The sequence below is a fragment of the Nestor notabilis genome, unplaced genomic scaffold (genome assembly GCF_000696875.1).
Source record: "Nestor notabilis isolate BGI_N333 unplaced genomic scaffold, ASM69687v1 scaffold4912, whole genome shotgun sequence".
Lineage (NCBI taxonomy): Eukaryota > Metazoa > Chordata > Aves > Psittaciformes > Psittacidae > Nestor > Nestor notabilis.
In genome coordinates, this window is record NW_009919620.1 from 34,224 (window position 1) to 51,909 (window position 17,686).

Below are 17,686 nucleotides of genomic sequence, written 5' to 3' on the forward strand. Positions count from 1 at the left end.
TGTACTCTGTAAATTTTATGAACACACTAGGAAATAAAACAAACATATCAAACAAGGTTTAAATCTGTCGTGGTTTAAGCCCAGCCGGCAACTTGGAACCACGCAGCCGCTCACTCACTCCCCCCCCTTTGTCTTCCTCCCCCCTCTCCCGGAGGGATGGGGAGGAGAATCGGAGGAATGTAACTCCCACGAGTTGAGATAACAGCTCTCCAGTAACTAAGGTATAATACAAACCACTACTGCTACCAATAATAATGATAAGAGGAATAACAAGGGAAAAGGACACAACCGCTCACCACCCGCCGACCGATACCCAGCCCGACCCGAGCAGCGATCTGGGCCTTCCGGGTAACTCCCCCCAGTTTATATACTGGGCATGACGTGCTGTGGTATGGAATACCCCTTTGGCCAGTTTGGGTCAGGTGTCCTGCCTCTGCTCCCTCCCTGCTTCCCCTCCTCTCTGGCAAAGCATGAGACTGAGAAAGTCCTTGGTCAGAGTAAACATTACTTAGCAACAACTAAAACCATCGGTGTTATCAGCATTGTTCCCAGACTGAAAGTCAAAAACACAGCCCTGCACCAGCTACTAAGAAGGAGAAAAAATGACTGCTGTAGCTGAACCCAGGACAAAATCCCATTTGTACAGACTAGTCTAACATGCAAATTCACTGGTTCATCACAATGTTTCTAACTCAAGCTCTCTAATTCATAACTCACAGCAATAATTAAAATAATTACCTAATCCACAGTGAGACTGCTCATTCCTCCTCTTCCATCACCTTGTGGGTATCCCCTCTATCACACCTGGGTACACAAAAACCTCAGCTGTCTGGCTGCTGTTGGATCCACTTTCAAAAGATTTTGGGGTAAGCTGATATACTTATAACCTCCAGCTTGGAAGTTTGATCAACACCATTTCCATAAGTAAGTGGATTCTGAAGTAACTGTCATACAATCAATACACAAGGACTATGGCTGCAGGAAACAGCAAGCTGCAGGTGATAACAGCTTATGATCTCTACCCATTCCTGTCCATCACGCCCTGCCCATGCGTTGCTCTGGCTTTGACCTTAAGGTGCAGGTCCCAGGTGCAGCATACATCATGTTGCAGCATATATCAGGTCCTAGCATAAGCAGTTTTTGCCAAAACCTGAGCAGGATTTGAGCAAGGAGTCATGAGGGGACCTTTTTATTCCCAGGGTAATACTGCAGAGGCCAGATAAACACAACCATGTTTGGGTTGGGCTACAGGTGGCTTAAGGAAAATGCTGAGCCCAACCCGAATCTCCTCAAAGTGCACACTCAGCCATGTAGTTGGTTTGCAACTGCTGACTGACTTGCAGTGCCCAGGTTTCCATCACCCAACCCACCTTCTGACTTTCCCTTTCCCATGATCTGCCAGCCTAGCAGACAGAGCTTGCTCCTGAGCCTAACCGTGGCCCTCAGCACAGGCTTACTAATCTACCTGCAGAGGACGTGCTGTACCTGTATCGCCAGTCCACATCCAGCTCCAGTGACAACCAGGAGATCTGCCTTCTGCCATGGCTGCCTTCCTCTCTTACAGCTTTCTCTTCCCTTGCATCACCCCACCAGGAATCTTCCCTTTACATCATTTTCTTCAATATTCAACTCAGCCTTTTAAACTTTGCCTTTAAGCACTAACTAAATCTCTCTCACCTGCACACCAAAACCTCTTGGCTTCTCTCAGGCACTGTCTTCCATTACAGGTGCTGCTCCCGTATACATTTGTCTGATGTATACATCACATTCCTACTCACTACCAGCTACCATCTGAAGTCTACTATACAGCGCAATCCCTCTCTTTCCATCAGCACTCACAGTGTACTTCTGAATACCCTCTTTCATAATGGGGCTATTAATTTTAGTTTAAAGAAGCTCAGACGCTTTTCCCACCCCCTCTGATCTGGATATCCTCCTCCATTGCACTGTCACTCAGGTTCAGAAGCTAGCATCAGCAGCTTCTACCTCCTCCTCAGAAATGATAAAGACAAACATGGAAGCAATATGCTGTGGAAAGGGCAGTATTTAAGTCCCCAGCAGGAGAAAAGGGTGGGGAGCCAGGGGTGTCACCCATTTGGCAGAGCATTTATTGATTAGTTTCAGTTTAAACCAATTATCACTGGTAGTACCAGTCACTAAAAAAGTCAATGCTCAGTCACATTCTCTGATTTTCTTCCACAAGATGCTGCTTGTGAAAAGTCACAGCTTGGTGATAAGCTAGCAACACAGGCCTCAGGACTTGCCATGATTGTTCCCTGCTTTGTTTAGCTGCAAGAGCAATTATCTAATGACCTGATATCTACTACTGACTTTGTTTTAATCTTTTTTTTTTGCTTTATTTAATTACATGATTAAATGTTTGTTGTTATATATGTTTTTGTAACTAGTAGACAGGAATAGCAGGTAGTTGTTTTGTGTAGCATGAACTACTTACGACCTCAAAGTAAAATGCAATGTAAAGGTTCACTAACGTGGGATAACAGGGACCCTGGCAGCACAGGTGTAGGATGATGTTATTGATGTTACTCAGGCTACAAATAACTCAACAGTGGTTAATTACTGGTCATCAAAGGGTGTAACATTAGCAGGTTGTAAGACAAATTTTAAACATAACGAAGGATAACAAACAATGAGTATCCAACATATGTAAAATGCATCACTTGCAGATTTGGATCTATTGTGGAGTTATGAATCAATGGAGGAAGAGCAATATGTGGAGTGTATTGGTATGGATGTAAAAATGACCTCTGGTGGATCATAGGGTGAGAAGGAAGAAATTTGCAGTTGTGCAAAGAGGAAGAGAAGCTCTTGTACTAATGTTGGACTCTGCTTGGTGGAGGACCTGGGACACTGATGACTTGCTGTGGTTACACACGCCTTTGTCCCAGACCGAAGGCATCAGACGGGTGGTGTAGTGGTGCATATAGAAGCAGAGAAAGGGGAGTATGTTAGAAAGTTTATGTGTATCAAGTTAATCTGATATAATTTGGACTATCAGGGTTAGTGTCATTGTAATAAAAATACAAGTGACAAATTGATGGGAATTGAAGCAACCTGCTCTGTAGCTTGGATGTAACAAACTGGTAACAACTGAGGTGTGCTTTCAGGAGGTCAAAGACTTTTGTTTGTACTTGGCTTCTCTGAGCTGCTGGAGTGTGGGATTTGTGAAGGCATGGGTTTGGTTTTGAACTTCTTCCTCCCCAGTCCATCTCTGAGATGTAATGATTGGGTTGAGGAAACAAGTTCACCCCACTCAAAAGAGACCCTCATCTGAAAAGTCTGAACTTTTCAGGTTCAGAGATCCTCTAGATCTGGTGTTGCCAATCTGACCTTATTATTGATAGATTATTTCCTATGTGTACCTATAGTGTTATCAAAGCACTCACTGCTTCTTCAGTCAGATTTTACCCGTGATTAATGGGACAGCCCATGCACAGGGTGATGAGTGCTGAAATTCTAGAGGCCAGCCTCATTTTGTCCTTAGGTTTTTTGTGAGCAAGCGGGCTGCAGCTGTACAGAGCAGACAGGCTGGGGATGACAAGGACTGTTGTGATCCCTGGTCTCTACTCCCAGTCATCACTTCTCTTTGCTGCAATATACGCCTCTATAAACTATCAACAAAAGTACTTCCTGTCTCCTGGTGAACATTATTCAGCTTAACAACTGTTAGTAAAATGCCTTGAAATATTTGGCTGAGAGAAGCACGCTTTAAAAGTGGGATGTAGAAGATAAGGTTTCATTAGGAGTGTACTGGCCACTTAATGGGCTCTGACATGGTAAAGCAATTTCCAGGGGAATCTGGGGATTCTCTGTGCTGGCACTGTGATGTGCTCTGGAAATTGTCACCTTCTCCAATGCATTAGGCAGTCACTTGTTCAAACAGAAAGAAAACCAAAGGCAAATAGTTAAACTGAGCCTGTATTTTTTGTTAATGTTCATTCAAATAAAGGTAGGATTTTCTCCTTAGCACCAAAAAAAAACCCCAAAACCGAAAACCTGCACCTCTATTAACATGCCTCAGAAGTGAATTTTTTAACTTTTACAATTAAGAGGTATGAAGTGGTGTCTATAGTGCTACTATGTAGAAGTGATCAAAATACAGAACACAATACACAAGTGCACACATGCTTTATTTTAAAATCTTATTACACTGTAGTTATAAAAAGTCTGGAATGGAAAGCAGGCTTATATGCAAGAGCAAAACAAGAAGATCATTTTATTAAGAAAATGTAGACTCTGGTAGGACTGCTTAATTACTTAACAGAGATTGTCACCTTGCATTTACAACACACTGTTCAGTCCCTTGAACCCCAGAGGACTTATATGGGAGACTTTGACACTGCAGTTTCTAAAGTAGTCACATAAGCTGAACAAAATGATTGTGTGCCGATGCGTTAAGTGAAAGCACCTAAAGGTCTGGTGTTCCTGGATCCAGGGGTACTCACTGAGCATATGAGGTGGTATGAATCTTTACTTTGTTCCACATTCTTTCTTTATCAAAAGAGCAGTCTGCATTTCCCCCCTCCCAGGACTTGCTTATTTTTAACAGCTGATCACAGGTTTTGTGGGAGGCCATGTGTGGCAAGAAGAGGAGCAGAAGGCAAGACATCTCCCTTGCTTTCTTACTAATGAGACCACAAAATGACCATCCACAGTACAATAAAGCCACAACATTTAATGAGCATGAGGCTCCTTTTAACTACTTTGGAAGCTCAGTTAGCTCACCTATGCTGTTAGTACAGGACATGCACTTACACAGTATCCAGAGAGGAGTTGTCACAGCTTGTGGCATGTGCATCTTTGCCTCACGGAAAAAGATCTCAAGGATTTCATGGGAGATGAGAAATGAACACACAACCCCCCTGCCCCACTTCCCTAGTACAATGGGGTACATGGATTAGGATGGAGTGGTACTCTGCATGGAACACTAAACGAAACCAGAAGGTCCTCAGTGGAGGAGCAATGCCTTGGGAGGCCCTGCTGCACCTCACAGAGGGATATGCTGCAAGGAAGTAGATCCAGCTTGTGAAGTTTCTGGCTCAGGATACATCTTAATTTCTGAGCTTCTGTCCCTGGATATTCCTCATATAACAGGAGTTCATTCTGCAGCAGCAGCGATTTCCGGGAACTTTCAGGCATGGTTTAATCTATACTGATCCCCAGGTGTTTCATCTAAACTCACCCCCAGCTCCAGTGCAGGATATTTGCTAGGCTTCTAGGGCTGGCAGGAGGAGAACCTCAGGCTGTTCCCATCACTCCACCCCGTTTACCAGGTAGCAGAGGCTGGAACTGATCTGGGCAGCACACACATGTGGGAAATGGGGCTACAGAGTGGGTTCAGGAGAGAAGAAAAGGCAGGAAAGCATGAAGAAAGAATACATTATATATGAGAGATGTGACTGGGAAGTGCAAGTTTGGTGTGAAGAACTGAACAGGAGCATGAAAAATTCTGGATTTTCATCAAGCAAAAGAGAGGAACAGCATATTGACAGCATACCGGGTGGGACGAGGGCATGAAACACAGGAGTGAGTATGTGTGGGTGTCTGCACACATGAAAGAATAGGAAAAAGGCAGAAGGAAGCAGTGAGAAGAAAAAAGGAGCTGGGAATATTCTGGAGATAACACATCCTGAGAGATGCTTCAGCAAAGTGAGCTCTCCATGAACTGGCAAATTATAACATCGTAAGATAAAGCAGTCCCTTTAGCTAGAAATACTTGTTTTTAGTGCAGCCCGAATGATCTGCCATAGGGTTGTGTAATTCAGTCTAAGAATTTCTAACCCTGGGTTCTTTTTCAGTAAAATATCAGGCCTTAATTAAAACTAAAGTTCAGACTACTTTGGTGAATGGAGCTTTTCAGATTCCCTTGCAGCGCTAATGCAAAAGACCATAAATACAAGTGAACTATAGGAATAATATGGCCTAGAATTGCCTTTAATTACATGTATCTAATTTTAAATCATTCAGGTGCTTTTTCATGCTCTCCCCAGTCTTACCAATTAGTTTTCTTTATAAAATTTTTGTTCAGTAGAAGGATGACCAAAATAACAATAAACAGATTACCACCTCTTCCCCTTCCATCACCCCACCATGATATTTTGAAATACAGCTAAATGAGAAATGAAGGCAGCACCCTGGTTCATGGTTTCTGAATCTGGATGTTCAGCTCACCATACACATGCCTCAAAGCATTAGAATCCAGGCTTGCAATCAGCTTTCGTAACCCTGGTTGTCTTGGGATGGATTTTACTTCCCAGATCAAGGTAGAGTTCGCTGGGATTTGCCTGTAGGAGAAGAGGAAAGTAACAATATTGTGATCAGCCAGCCAGTGCTCTCAGCTTGACCCACTGGAGAAAATGTAGGTGGACAGTATAACATGTCTCAAACTTTTAATGTTTCTTTCATTCTCATAAGCGTCCTATAAATTATTCCCTCCATATTCTATTCCTCTCAGAACAGACTCTGTCAAAGCCTTTTCTAGCCTTTCCTCCAGGCTAATTTTAAATTTCCAAAATGAATCCATTTTCTTCTGCCTCTTCTCACTTCCTCTCACAATCACTTTCAGAATAATCTTTATAGCTAACACATTTTTTTTTTCTACTTTGTAATTCCATTTTACCTGTTATAGCCTGTTGGTGATTCCTTAAATGGTTAATTAAGTCCTTGTTATGAAGTGCCCATGGAATTCCTGTGCAAACCCAGTGCAGCAATGATGAGATGCTGAGCTCCTCTGCCAGCTCCTACCTTGAACCACCCTGCCATAGTTCTAACATCAGCAGATTCCCCACTTCAGATGACTTCATATTCATGTGAACAGGTCAAAGTGTTTGTGGGAGTTCTGCTGTTAGCAGTTAATCTTTTACATTATGTATGACTTGATAACTTGTACTATAAAGCAACTGTATTCTGCTCTGCTCTTGATTTTCCATTTCTGCTACAACTATTGGGTTTCTGTGTTTTCTCAGTGCTTTCATTACATTCTGTGTGCAGATTTTGAAGACTTATATTGATTGATTATGTTTGGGGGATGTCAGGATATGGCTGCTCCAAAAGAACCAATGAGGAAGGTAGCATAATGGGCAGATATTTATAAAACTGAATGTTGTTTTCTTCAGTGTTAAAAGGATTATGAATTTAGCCACTGTTTTCATCTCACATGGCTACGGTATTCCACAAAGAACTGATTAAAGTGAGAGTAAAGCAAGCTTAAACTTCAGCCATACTTTCCAATTCTGATCTGGTAGGATGTGGCTCTCAGATTCCATATCCTATGACAGGGTCAGGACAGAAATGACTGCCCAGGCTTAGCACAGTTGCCACAAGACAAGAAACCTTAATTAGCTCTAAATGAGTTAGCCTGGGATCCTCCCACCGGAATATTTGTTTCAGTGCAAGTCTGCCCCTTCTGAAATGAGAGGTATTCTAGTTCCTTATACCTCTCAAGTATCTCCACATGGCACTGCATTTTGCATATAAAGTCATAGGTACCCTGGGGCATGTACCCAGTTGTAGAAAAGAAAAAGCAGAGGAAGATTGTATTTTCGATGTGAGTATGCGCAGACTGCTTCTGGCAAGTGTTTTCCCTCTTTCTGCCTTTGTTCTTAATGAGAGATATTCTGTTTCCCTCAGCTGGCGTGCCTGCTCCACCAAATGCCCACTAAAATGGTAGCATGATAAAGCAATGACTTCAATTGCTGTACAAGATTAAATACCTTTTTAAAGTTAGAATTTACAGGAATGATCTGCAAGGGATTATCTGTATGGAAAGTGAAGAAGATATTATACAAGTCTGCTGTGCAGCAAGTTTCACTCTGCTGTCTTGAGCACTTGGGATGCACTCTAGGGATGAAGGCTTCCAGACCACATTTTCACAGTGCCCTATTGAGAGAGGGTAGGACTACCATCTCTGATTTATAGTGCTATTATCTCTGCACATATATATATATTTATATATATATGTGTGTGTGTGCAGGAAGACAACAGCTGCCCTAAGAAACCAAACCCACCTTTTCCTGTTTCCTTACTGCACTACTTCTAAACCAACTTGCTTCTCTCTACAAATGCTAAGATTAGCTGAGCTTTCACGTGTAGAGACACCCGAAGTGATTTACCTGCTAGTGCGAATGCATGCTTGGCTAAAATCCATTTAAAACTATCCATCACTGCCTGGTTAATTCTCATTTGTCATGCAAAGACTATGCCCCATGTAGAAATTGCTGCTGCCAGAAGCTTTTCCATAAGTCATACCCCTCACCTGTCTGAGGCCAATAGCTAAATACCATTATATATATATAGGTATTGTTTTTACGAATGGTCAAGACTGAAACCCCCAAGCCAGTGCATTGACAGAATAATGTTGTATCAGCTGGATCCCGTATACCTGTTTTGTGGACTCACCCAAGTGAAACAGAAAAGCTACCTCAAAAATAGAGAGTGGTCGAAAGTCTAATCCCCACAAAGAACTGGAGAAGCCACATCCCATATGTGACAGTCCCCGATGGACAGAGAAGCAGTGGAAGAGTGGGGAAAGACTAGCCTAGGTTTAATTCTCTTTGCAAATGGAGTAAGGTCACCCTAATATGATTTTCCTGGGAGAGGATTCAGTGATGAATGGTTCTGAGTAATATGCTGAGCCATCACCACACTGAAGCCATTTATCACTCCGAATACATAGACGCAAATTGTGATTATTATTTAAATAAACTACAACTGCCTGCTGCTCTGTCCTTTGTGTGTATAACCTGCACCCTTCATTCATCTCAGAGAAGTTAAATCTTAAAATAACTAAGCTGATCCATTTCCATTTTAAGTGATGCCAAGGGCACTACTGAAAAGGGGAAAACATGTTGGCTTGAAAGAAAATTACATCTATTCTGTGAGTCATTTTTCTGCCCTAACTCCTGATGCACCTGACAACTTCTGCATCTTTCAAGGTGAGAGCAGCCATGGCAGCTTTTGGTTTGAGAAGGATGCAGAACAACAGGGGAGGCTGGCACGACTGGGCAGCAATGAGGGCTATTGCTGCAACTTGTGTAACTCATGTGGACTGTGCTGAGTCATGTTCAGCAGCGCCTATAACATGCCTTGTGCACAAAGCAAACACAGTATGATGCCCTTTCACAGTCAGTTTTCTTCCAAGCTCTACTCTGGAGACTGGTTTTGATCTTTTTTATCCCTGGCCCAGGTGCAATCAAACTCAGACCTCCCCTACTGGGTGCAGATAATGCTGACAATTTATGCAGCTGCTGAAGCACAGGCAATTTTTCAAACTCCTTTTGCATACACCTGGGGACCCTCAGCTCAGGTAGTGATAGATGGTATTGTTTGGCTGCTCAAGACTAAGCAATGGTTGCAAAATTTCCAGTTATCCTGGAACTGGCTAATGCTGAGCTTATAACGCTGAACTCATAATGCTGAACTCAAATGGGAAGAGGGTCTAGGAAATGCCTTGCTTGGAGTACGGGTACCACTGTGTCAGCATGAGGTGCAGCTCTGAGCATAATGAAGGTGGCTTTCCTTTTCCACGGGCTTGGGAGCACCCTGTGTTGGGAGCACACCTCTGTGCCAAGGCAGCCCTGTGCAGTGGTGTTACCGGGGAAGGGGGTGAGCTGTGTGCTTACACGCACGCTGCAGCCATCCCTGCGGGCTGTGCTGCATCCAACACACATCTCGTGTCTTGACATAAGCTTGCAAAGATCATCTGAGGTATCTGAACGTCTTGTATAATCATGATTAACATGAGCGGAGAAAAGCCCTTTTGAAAGACAGCACAAGACTTGATTTGCACATACTGAGTGGCAGTAAACACTTCATGTGTAGAATAAATCTGTCTTTCTTTCCGTGGTAGAAGCTCATAAGTGCTATTGTCAAATGCTAAAAATAACATAATATGGTGAAAAAGTAAACTCAGGCTGCATTAACAACTACCCACAACCACTACGCCTTCCTCCAATGCTGGTGCTGAACAGGTGAAATGCTCTCACAGTCTCTGCACAATCTCTCTGGACAGCCTGACTTCTTACCATTGAGACCTACAGCTCCCTCGTGTATTGAATTTTGAAGCAAGGAGAGAGTGTCTGAATTGAATTACTCAGTGCAGCATTAGTTAAGTGCCTCTTGTGAGCTTCCTTCTGTGAGCAAGTAGGAGACAAACTCCCAGCTAGTTGTGCTTTCTTCCCTACCTGAACTCCTTTTTCATCGTTCTCAGCACGCCAGGTCCCTCGAGGCGAAGAGTGACATTCTCCAGGGTTTGTTTCAGAGGATTGGTGAATTCCACAGTCACAGACATTACTTTACCAGCTACCAGCTCACCTTGGGTCTGCAAGACACAGAAAGGACAATGCTCCACAAGATAATAATAATAAAATGCCCCACGGTGAAATCTGTAGACTTAAATACACAGGACTTGTAAGGAAGGGGAGGAAGGAGAATGGAGCACACAGCAAAACAGCATGAGGCAGAGAAAGCCTAGTAAGATGGATGGGCCCATAGGTACTATGGCAGATATTTCTATGCATTACAATCTTCCCTCAAGCCACATGGCAGGTCAGGAGGCAGGCCCCCATTTCCACAGGAAGAACAGAAATCTGTGTACACAGTCCTGGAGCTGAGTGTCCAAGTGAGGGCTTGTCCAGCTGAGGAGGCCTCTTCCCAAGGGTCTGCCTCCCTCCCTAGGCTCCTCACCAGCACTGAAGTGCATGATCTGCTCAGGACACGAGCTCCAGAAGAGAAGGGCAGATCTTATTACCCTAAATTAGAAACAGTGGGTCACACTGCTTGCACCCCCCAAAAGTGTCGTGCCCATCTTCCCAGCTGCCTCTTGTGTTCTGAAAAGCTTCTAACCCTGTACGTGATGTACACAGACTTGAGAGCAAATTGTCCTCCAAACCCCTTACATAACAAAAAAGCAATACATTTTGCACTGGAAAATATTAAACAGTGGGACTAATAAGAGTGATCACATTGACTTCCACATGTATATAGGTGTCTTGTACACAGCTGAAGGGATCTGTCTATCCAATCAGATCAGTGCAGGTAGTACATTTGCCTGGAAAACACCTCCAAAGGAGCATGTTTTTAAACACAGTCTACATGTATGGGAATTTTGTTTTGTTTTGTTTTTTCCCTAGAAACACATTTCTCACAGAATATAAAGGGTTCAGGCAAGGGTTTTCAACTTACGGCTGGCAGAACCCAGCTAGTCCATGAACTACTTTAAAGGGCCTTGAGAAGTATCTTGTTAACAAATTTAAAGTGCTCTGCTGGGGTCTGCAGCCCGACTGCAAATTTTTAATGAGCATGACAGTTGCAAAGTAGCCGGAAAGACTCCGGTCTAAGGGATCAGTCTGCACCAAATACCAATATATTGACTGGAGCAAAGGATGAGTTACTCACAGCTGAGCTTTCAACAGCATTTAACCACCTGAATTTACAAAAAGACATCAGTGGCATTTTCAGAAGTCCTAGCCCAATTAGAGGCCTTATGTCCTCATATTTCTATTGTCCGGTTAAGATCACAGTTAGATGTTCATCCTGAACTCCCTCAGATGCAACTGAGACCATGATAAGTATTTGCTGAGCGTATTTTTGTAACCTGGTCTCAAGCTAAATTAGAATATGGTGTAATTCCCTCAACTGTTAACTATGAGAATCACAAAGACCAACAGAGAAAGATCAAAGATATACCTGAAGATGAAGGAAATAAGTTTTTCATACTTCTCCTTTACTCTCACATTAAGAACTCTCACAGCCTATCAGTCACATCCGCTGAAGAAATCTGACAACAAAACTAGGAGGATAAGCTTCCTCAGATTTCTTAAAAGAACAAGAAAGTGATGTTTCCTACATATATAGGAATATATAGGTATAGACATACGCGTGCGCACACACACTTGAAAGATCCACCTATTAAAATTTCAGCATATTTTTGCACATCACAAAGACTTGAAGAAATAAACTCAGTTTTACTAGAAAACATGGTTATTGGACAACAACCTATCCTATATACTAAAGATCCTTTCTTTATTACAGCAGAGAGGATAAACAATTTTGAGGCTGAAACTAGGGATGCTGTATGAGATGTTATGTTTAAGTATTGAATTGAAAGAACTCTCTACTTTTAAAATTCGTTTACTGAAGACAGGTATTTGAAATAGAGTTTATCTGTCTGTCTTGTTTACCTCCTCTCTAGAATGCTCAGTAAACCAAAAAACTTTTGTTTGCAAATACAAAAATGTCTAATCAGAGCATTATGGCATTTCTGCAGACTATGAAATGGAGTGGATTTTTTTGCAAACTTCGCTTTAAGATCCCTTCTGACACAAACTGTTTTCTATGATTCTATGATTCACTGCAGTTTTGATCTACATTTTTAAAAAAAACCCTTTTTCTGCAGAAGTCTGTGGTTACTACATAAATTATTATATGGAAACCTGAATATTGATTGAAATAATATACACAAGAAAAAAGTCTATAAACAGATTTCTTTCAAGGTTCTGAATTTTAGGAAGCTGTATTCATGTTTATATAAAACTTCCTGAACAGGTGTTCTGATCATTTTCTTTTTATTAGGAAAAAAGCAGATCCGAATGACATCATTCAAAGCAGATGAAGGCTCAGTGCTTCTGAAAATGAGGCAATTTATTTGGATGCTTAGTTAAGATTGAGACCTTTAAATCTCAGCCCTGCCTTTGCCATACAACATAGGGTCTTTGTCCTATCACAAACATTACACTTCCACATTTTCATAGGCACCATGCCACTGTCTGCAGAAATGCTTGAACTTTGAGGGAACTCTGCTGGTAGTACATTCACAGCATGGTAGCAAAGCACTGAAATCCTGAAAGCATTGCCTAAAATCAATGCTGCCTGTCAAAGTTTGGAGAATCTTCCCACGACACCTGCAGGAGCTTTCCAAGGAAATTCACCTCAATAGCTTCATTCTTCAGCAAGAGGCCTCTGTGCTTGCTGCTTTAAATATAAGACTTCTGAAGCGGTTAAAGACTTGAGTGACTGGAGTGAGTAATCTCCCTTAGCCTTTGAGTTTTTTCAGCTTTTTCAGATCTTTTCCCTTCCTTCCTCCGATGAGATCACTTTAGCTGTCTACTACCAGTGATGCTGTCAGCCTCAGACTTCAATGTAGGGATACTCAGTGCAACATATAACATACCTATACACACTCATACACTCCAGCCAGCCATGTCTTTATAAGGTCCATGTTAAACTGAAGGTCTCATGTGCACACACACCCCACTACACCCCTCCATCAGGGGTATACAGTCACTGTGACAGCCATGTAGAGAACAGCCTGCATGCAGCATAGTGGTCCATCCCCTTCACCACAGTGTTGAGTTACCTTGATCCGCAGGGCAGGAATTTCCAGGACTGTCGCCTTCTGCATGGCCAGAATCTTCCCTGTTTCATTGATTTGTGCCGTCACAAAGAAATGAAAGGAGGCTTGGTCCAGCAGGTCACTCAGGTACTCGCTTGCTTTGATCACAACATCAAAGGCACTAGCTGAGGGGAGAAAAAGGAAAGAAAAAAGGGTATCTGAAGCAATCTAATGGCTAATTGCTCCTCCCATCATAGCCAGTGCCAGTTAGTTACGGAAGTGCCTTGGAAAAAAGGTGGCCCATGACCAAAGAATGGCTTCGATTTTTTTGCCCAAACCATCTTCAGTTCTTCACCTCACCATTCCCCCTCTTACCTTGCTCTCTTTTCCATTTAGGCTGTGAGCTCCCTAGGGCAAAAGCTGGATTTGTGCACAGCCTCTGCCCCAGTGCTGGTCATTGTAGGCCCAGGCCACAGTTGAAGGATTCTAGGCACTACCACAAAATAAGTGAGAAGCAAGACCGGCAACAAATAGCTACTGGGCACAAAGGTCAAAACCACATTTTCAGTGTCACGCCTGCTTTCCACTCTGTTCCTGTGCTTTCTCTGCCTCTCTTCCTGTCAGAGATGCCACCAGAGATGCCTCCAGAGCAGCCACTGGGGGGTGTGAGCTCAGGCAGGCTACATGGGACACAACCTGCTCTGCAGGACACGTCTGGATATCTGCCTTTATCCTACACTGAACTTGCCTACCAAATTTATCAAGAAGGTCCTCCTGTCACCAGCATGCCCTCCAGAGAGCTTTCACGTGCTCCCTGACAATAATTATTGGAAGTAACACATTCCCCTAGGCTAGATGGTTGAGATGCAGGGAATCATTAATTTTAACCATATCGAACTGCAATTCCCAGGCCAACAATGGTGTGAGAATGTGATGCAGAGAAGCAGATCTGCTAACTAAGTGACCAGGCAGAATATATAGATCTGGCGCTCTTGCCTCTATAAACATTCCTTATAACCCTAGTAAACATATCAAGATCACCCATCTGTTAGCTATGATTATTACTGTTATCCATTATTTGTGCTGTACTTGTGACATACGCTGTACACACTGAGATAATTGAACTCAATTCGGTAAATGACATTCACCCCTTTTCACTCTTTTGATCCGCTCACATCAAAACCAGTTCCTTGATTTAGTTTCAAAGCTATTCCCTTGGTGACTACCTGACCTGGATTTACTAGGCCAGCCTTAAATTTACTTGATGTGCTCGCCTTTCCTCCCTCTCTCCCTCTCTTTCACTCTTTGTCTCTTATACAAGAGTTTCTCATAATGCCTGAAACTGTAAATTATAAATCAGGCAAGGTATTTATCATCTGCGTAAAATAAGTAAACATATAAATGATTTACAATCAAAGAGAAATTTACAGTGGAAGGAAAGATGAACTTTTCTGTTTAATCACCAGAGGAAAAAAAGAAACAAAGAATAATAGACTTCTATTTCCTTAGCACTGCCTGTGCTGGTAAGATGCCACTATCATTTACTGCACCTGGGAAAGCCAAGGGAGACACAACACTGAGCTGCCTTACAGCCTTTAAAAAAAGCAGAGAAAACTAAATATAACCGAGTAGATGTGAGAGCACCTTTGAAGGCACTGGAAGGTTTAAGCTATTCAAATCCTCAAAGATGTTTTCAACCCACACAATTCCTTTAATCATTATTCTGAAAATCATGCTTTTACTTCCTGCTTGAAAACTTACTCTGCTTCATTCTCTCAGCAGCATGGGCTGGAAGAATGCCTTTGTCACATCTTTACTGTATTGTAATTTTTTGTTACCTCCAGATACACATATACACTTTCTGCTGTGAATGAAGCCTGCAAATTCTGCTTCAGTGCCTCAATAGGTATCCTTCCATCACACCTCTGACAGAGTATTCTCACACAGTTCCAAATGATCATGCTGCCTCCCTTCGTACTGCCTGTCTGCTCAAACACTGCTTCTGGTCGAATGTGTACTCCTTTCCAGGGAAAGGTGAAAGAATTCATGATTAACTTTTATATATCACCTTTATATATCACCTTCAGAGATGGTGCAACTTGTGAAGGATTTTTTGTCCTGTTGCAGGACAAAATGCTTCACAAGTTGATAACTATAGCTCAGATATAAGCTAATTTCCACCTTGAAAGGTGGTAACACCTTAAAACATGCCTCCTTGGCCAGAAGCAGTGATGGGGACATACTTTTGGTACACATGCAATAAGATCCATGTTCTGTTCTTTCAGGTGCTTCTCTCTAGCCTGTGTTCAACTCACCATCAGTAAATTTAGAGTTTACAGCATGACTTCAAGAAGCTTTTTACAAACCATTTACTTAACTTAGAAAAAATGGATTATGAGGTTCAGTGATGCTTTAACATCTATTAATTTAATTTCTTGCATTGAGGAGCTAAATGAGTCTCAAACCCCTGCAGAAGCTGCGTTTTAGGTAATAATACCTTACACAGACCTTTGATGCAATGGCAGACATAAGCCTTGGAACCACGCACAAATTGCAGCAAGAAGTGTAGCAGTTATTTGCACATTTCTTACCAGATGACTGAACTTTCACCCATCAAAGAAGAGGCACAGAATTTAGACTGAGCATTTGAAATTTATTTTTTTTACTGTACCTGGCCAAGTGTCCAAAAGTTTTGTAGTATTTCAGATCAAATACTTAGTAACCGGTGCAAGACACTATAAAATCCCTCACTGTGTTTTCATAGGCTGTGTTGGAACAACCCAATGCCCATTTCCAGACCCCCCGCAAATGAGTCAGGGAGTTAGAAAGAACCATCAGGCAGTTGTCAGGGCTTTGTTATAGACCAGAGGTAGAATTTTTATTAACCTTCACCTATAGATCCCTGTAAGTGGAGTTCTACTTTATGGAGATTAATCAGCTCCAAATAAAAATGTGCAGTTTTAAATGATGCTCAAAGAGAGGAAGAAAGCAGAGGATTTTTTTCATAGCATGGTGGGAACTGTGGTTCCATGAAGGCTTGTCACTGATGTAAAATCTGTTCTCTTGGAGAAGAGAGGGCTCACAGTGTCTCTTGAGCTGGGATGAAATAGACAAGATGGATGAGAAAGCTCAAGAGTTGCTGTGATCCAGCATGAGACCCAGATCAGGAGGCCCATCCTTTGGCCACCCAAAGTCCTGCCACTCCCATTGTCCTCACCAGAGATTGCTTTTGACCAGTAGCAGCATCAGGAAGGCAAAATAATTGCTCCAGACTCTCTCAGTAAGGAAGTCAAGTGGAGGGTCCTCTGACAGCCTCCATAAACGCACATTCTCATCACTTTTGCTGAGCTGGAGACACTGACCCAAGAGTACAGGCCTGAACAAGTGATTGGCAGTCCCTTGTCACTGGAGAAGCCAGCCTGATCCACAGGGCTTTGGAGTACAGCAGGTCCTCAACATTTGCTTACTGTTTTCTGAATGGGGCTGCCATGACTACCATGAAATAGTTCAGTTATGTCCAAAATAAAAAAGGAGAACATCCTTCTTCTCTACTTTGAGCAATGCAAAATCCTGCCCACAGCAGTGTGAGTTATGCCGCCGGGAACTGCTTTTTGCATGAGAAGAGGGAGGCAGGATCTCCCCATCCAATCCAGAGGTGCCCAATCCCAAGGGCACAAGGAAAAGCAAATGCTATGTCTATAAAATAATAACTCACCTTTGAGATGCCTGCCCAGCTGACAAATGCCCCTGCTCTGTAGTGGCACATTCTAGTTACACAGAAACTTTTTAGATCACTGTAAATACAAAATCCTGAACCACCCAGTCCTCCAAAGTCTGCTCAGAGCTTGTCAGTTTCTACTAGGTGAGACAACATATTCACCTTCTTTTCTCTGTAAATGACACCCTGGGAAACCAGAACTTTTCCTTCACCTGCTGTGATACTGCTGGAAGACTAAATGTATGAAAAACAATACCTTGAAGCTTAATACCTGCACTACTTTGCCTTCTTTTGTACTAAACAAGAAAAACCAACAGTTCCCAAACATGCACCTTGGTGTAAGAGAGCATTATGCAGAGAGTAACAGCCTGAAGAAAACAGCCTCAGCTCTAAATGACACTTGAAGCAGGGCCAGAGCTGAGAGTGGAGCTTCCTGACACCCAGTAGAGTATCCTGCCCCTAGCTACTAGAATTGCCTCTACCCATGAGTGACAGTTAATGACACAGAGAAACAAAGCCAGCAATATCACAGAAAACAAAGGTTTGAAAACAACTATGCAAGCCTTACATGAAGAGGGTTGCAGTTTTGCGCTGAAAGAGAGATTATTGCATTCACT

The 17,686-nt window shown here is 42.6% G+C and overlaps 1 protein-coding gene across 1 annotated transcript in view; it reads right to left on the bottom strand.

Annotated features, from left to right (window-relative positions):
• Positions 1 to 6,160: 6,160 nt before the first annotated feature.
• The window catches only part of F13A1 (coagulation factor XIII, A1 polypeptide), a 57,720-nt gene continuing 46,194 nt past the window's right edge, over positions 6,161 to 17,686 (bottom strand). The window contains exons 13-16 of the mRNA XM_010010309.1: positions 17,638 to 17,686; positions 13,376 to 13,536; positions 10,203 to 10,339; positions 6,161 to 6,305 (exon numbers count right to left, since the gene is read on the bottom strand). Of these exons, the coding sequence (XP_010008611.1) occupies positions 6,161 to 6,305; positions 10,203 to 10,339; positions 13,376 to 13,536; positions 17,638 to 17,686 (492 nt within the window). The remainder of the gene's footprint in view (positions 6,306 to 10,202; positions 10,340 to 13,375; positions 13,537 to 17,637) is intronic.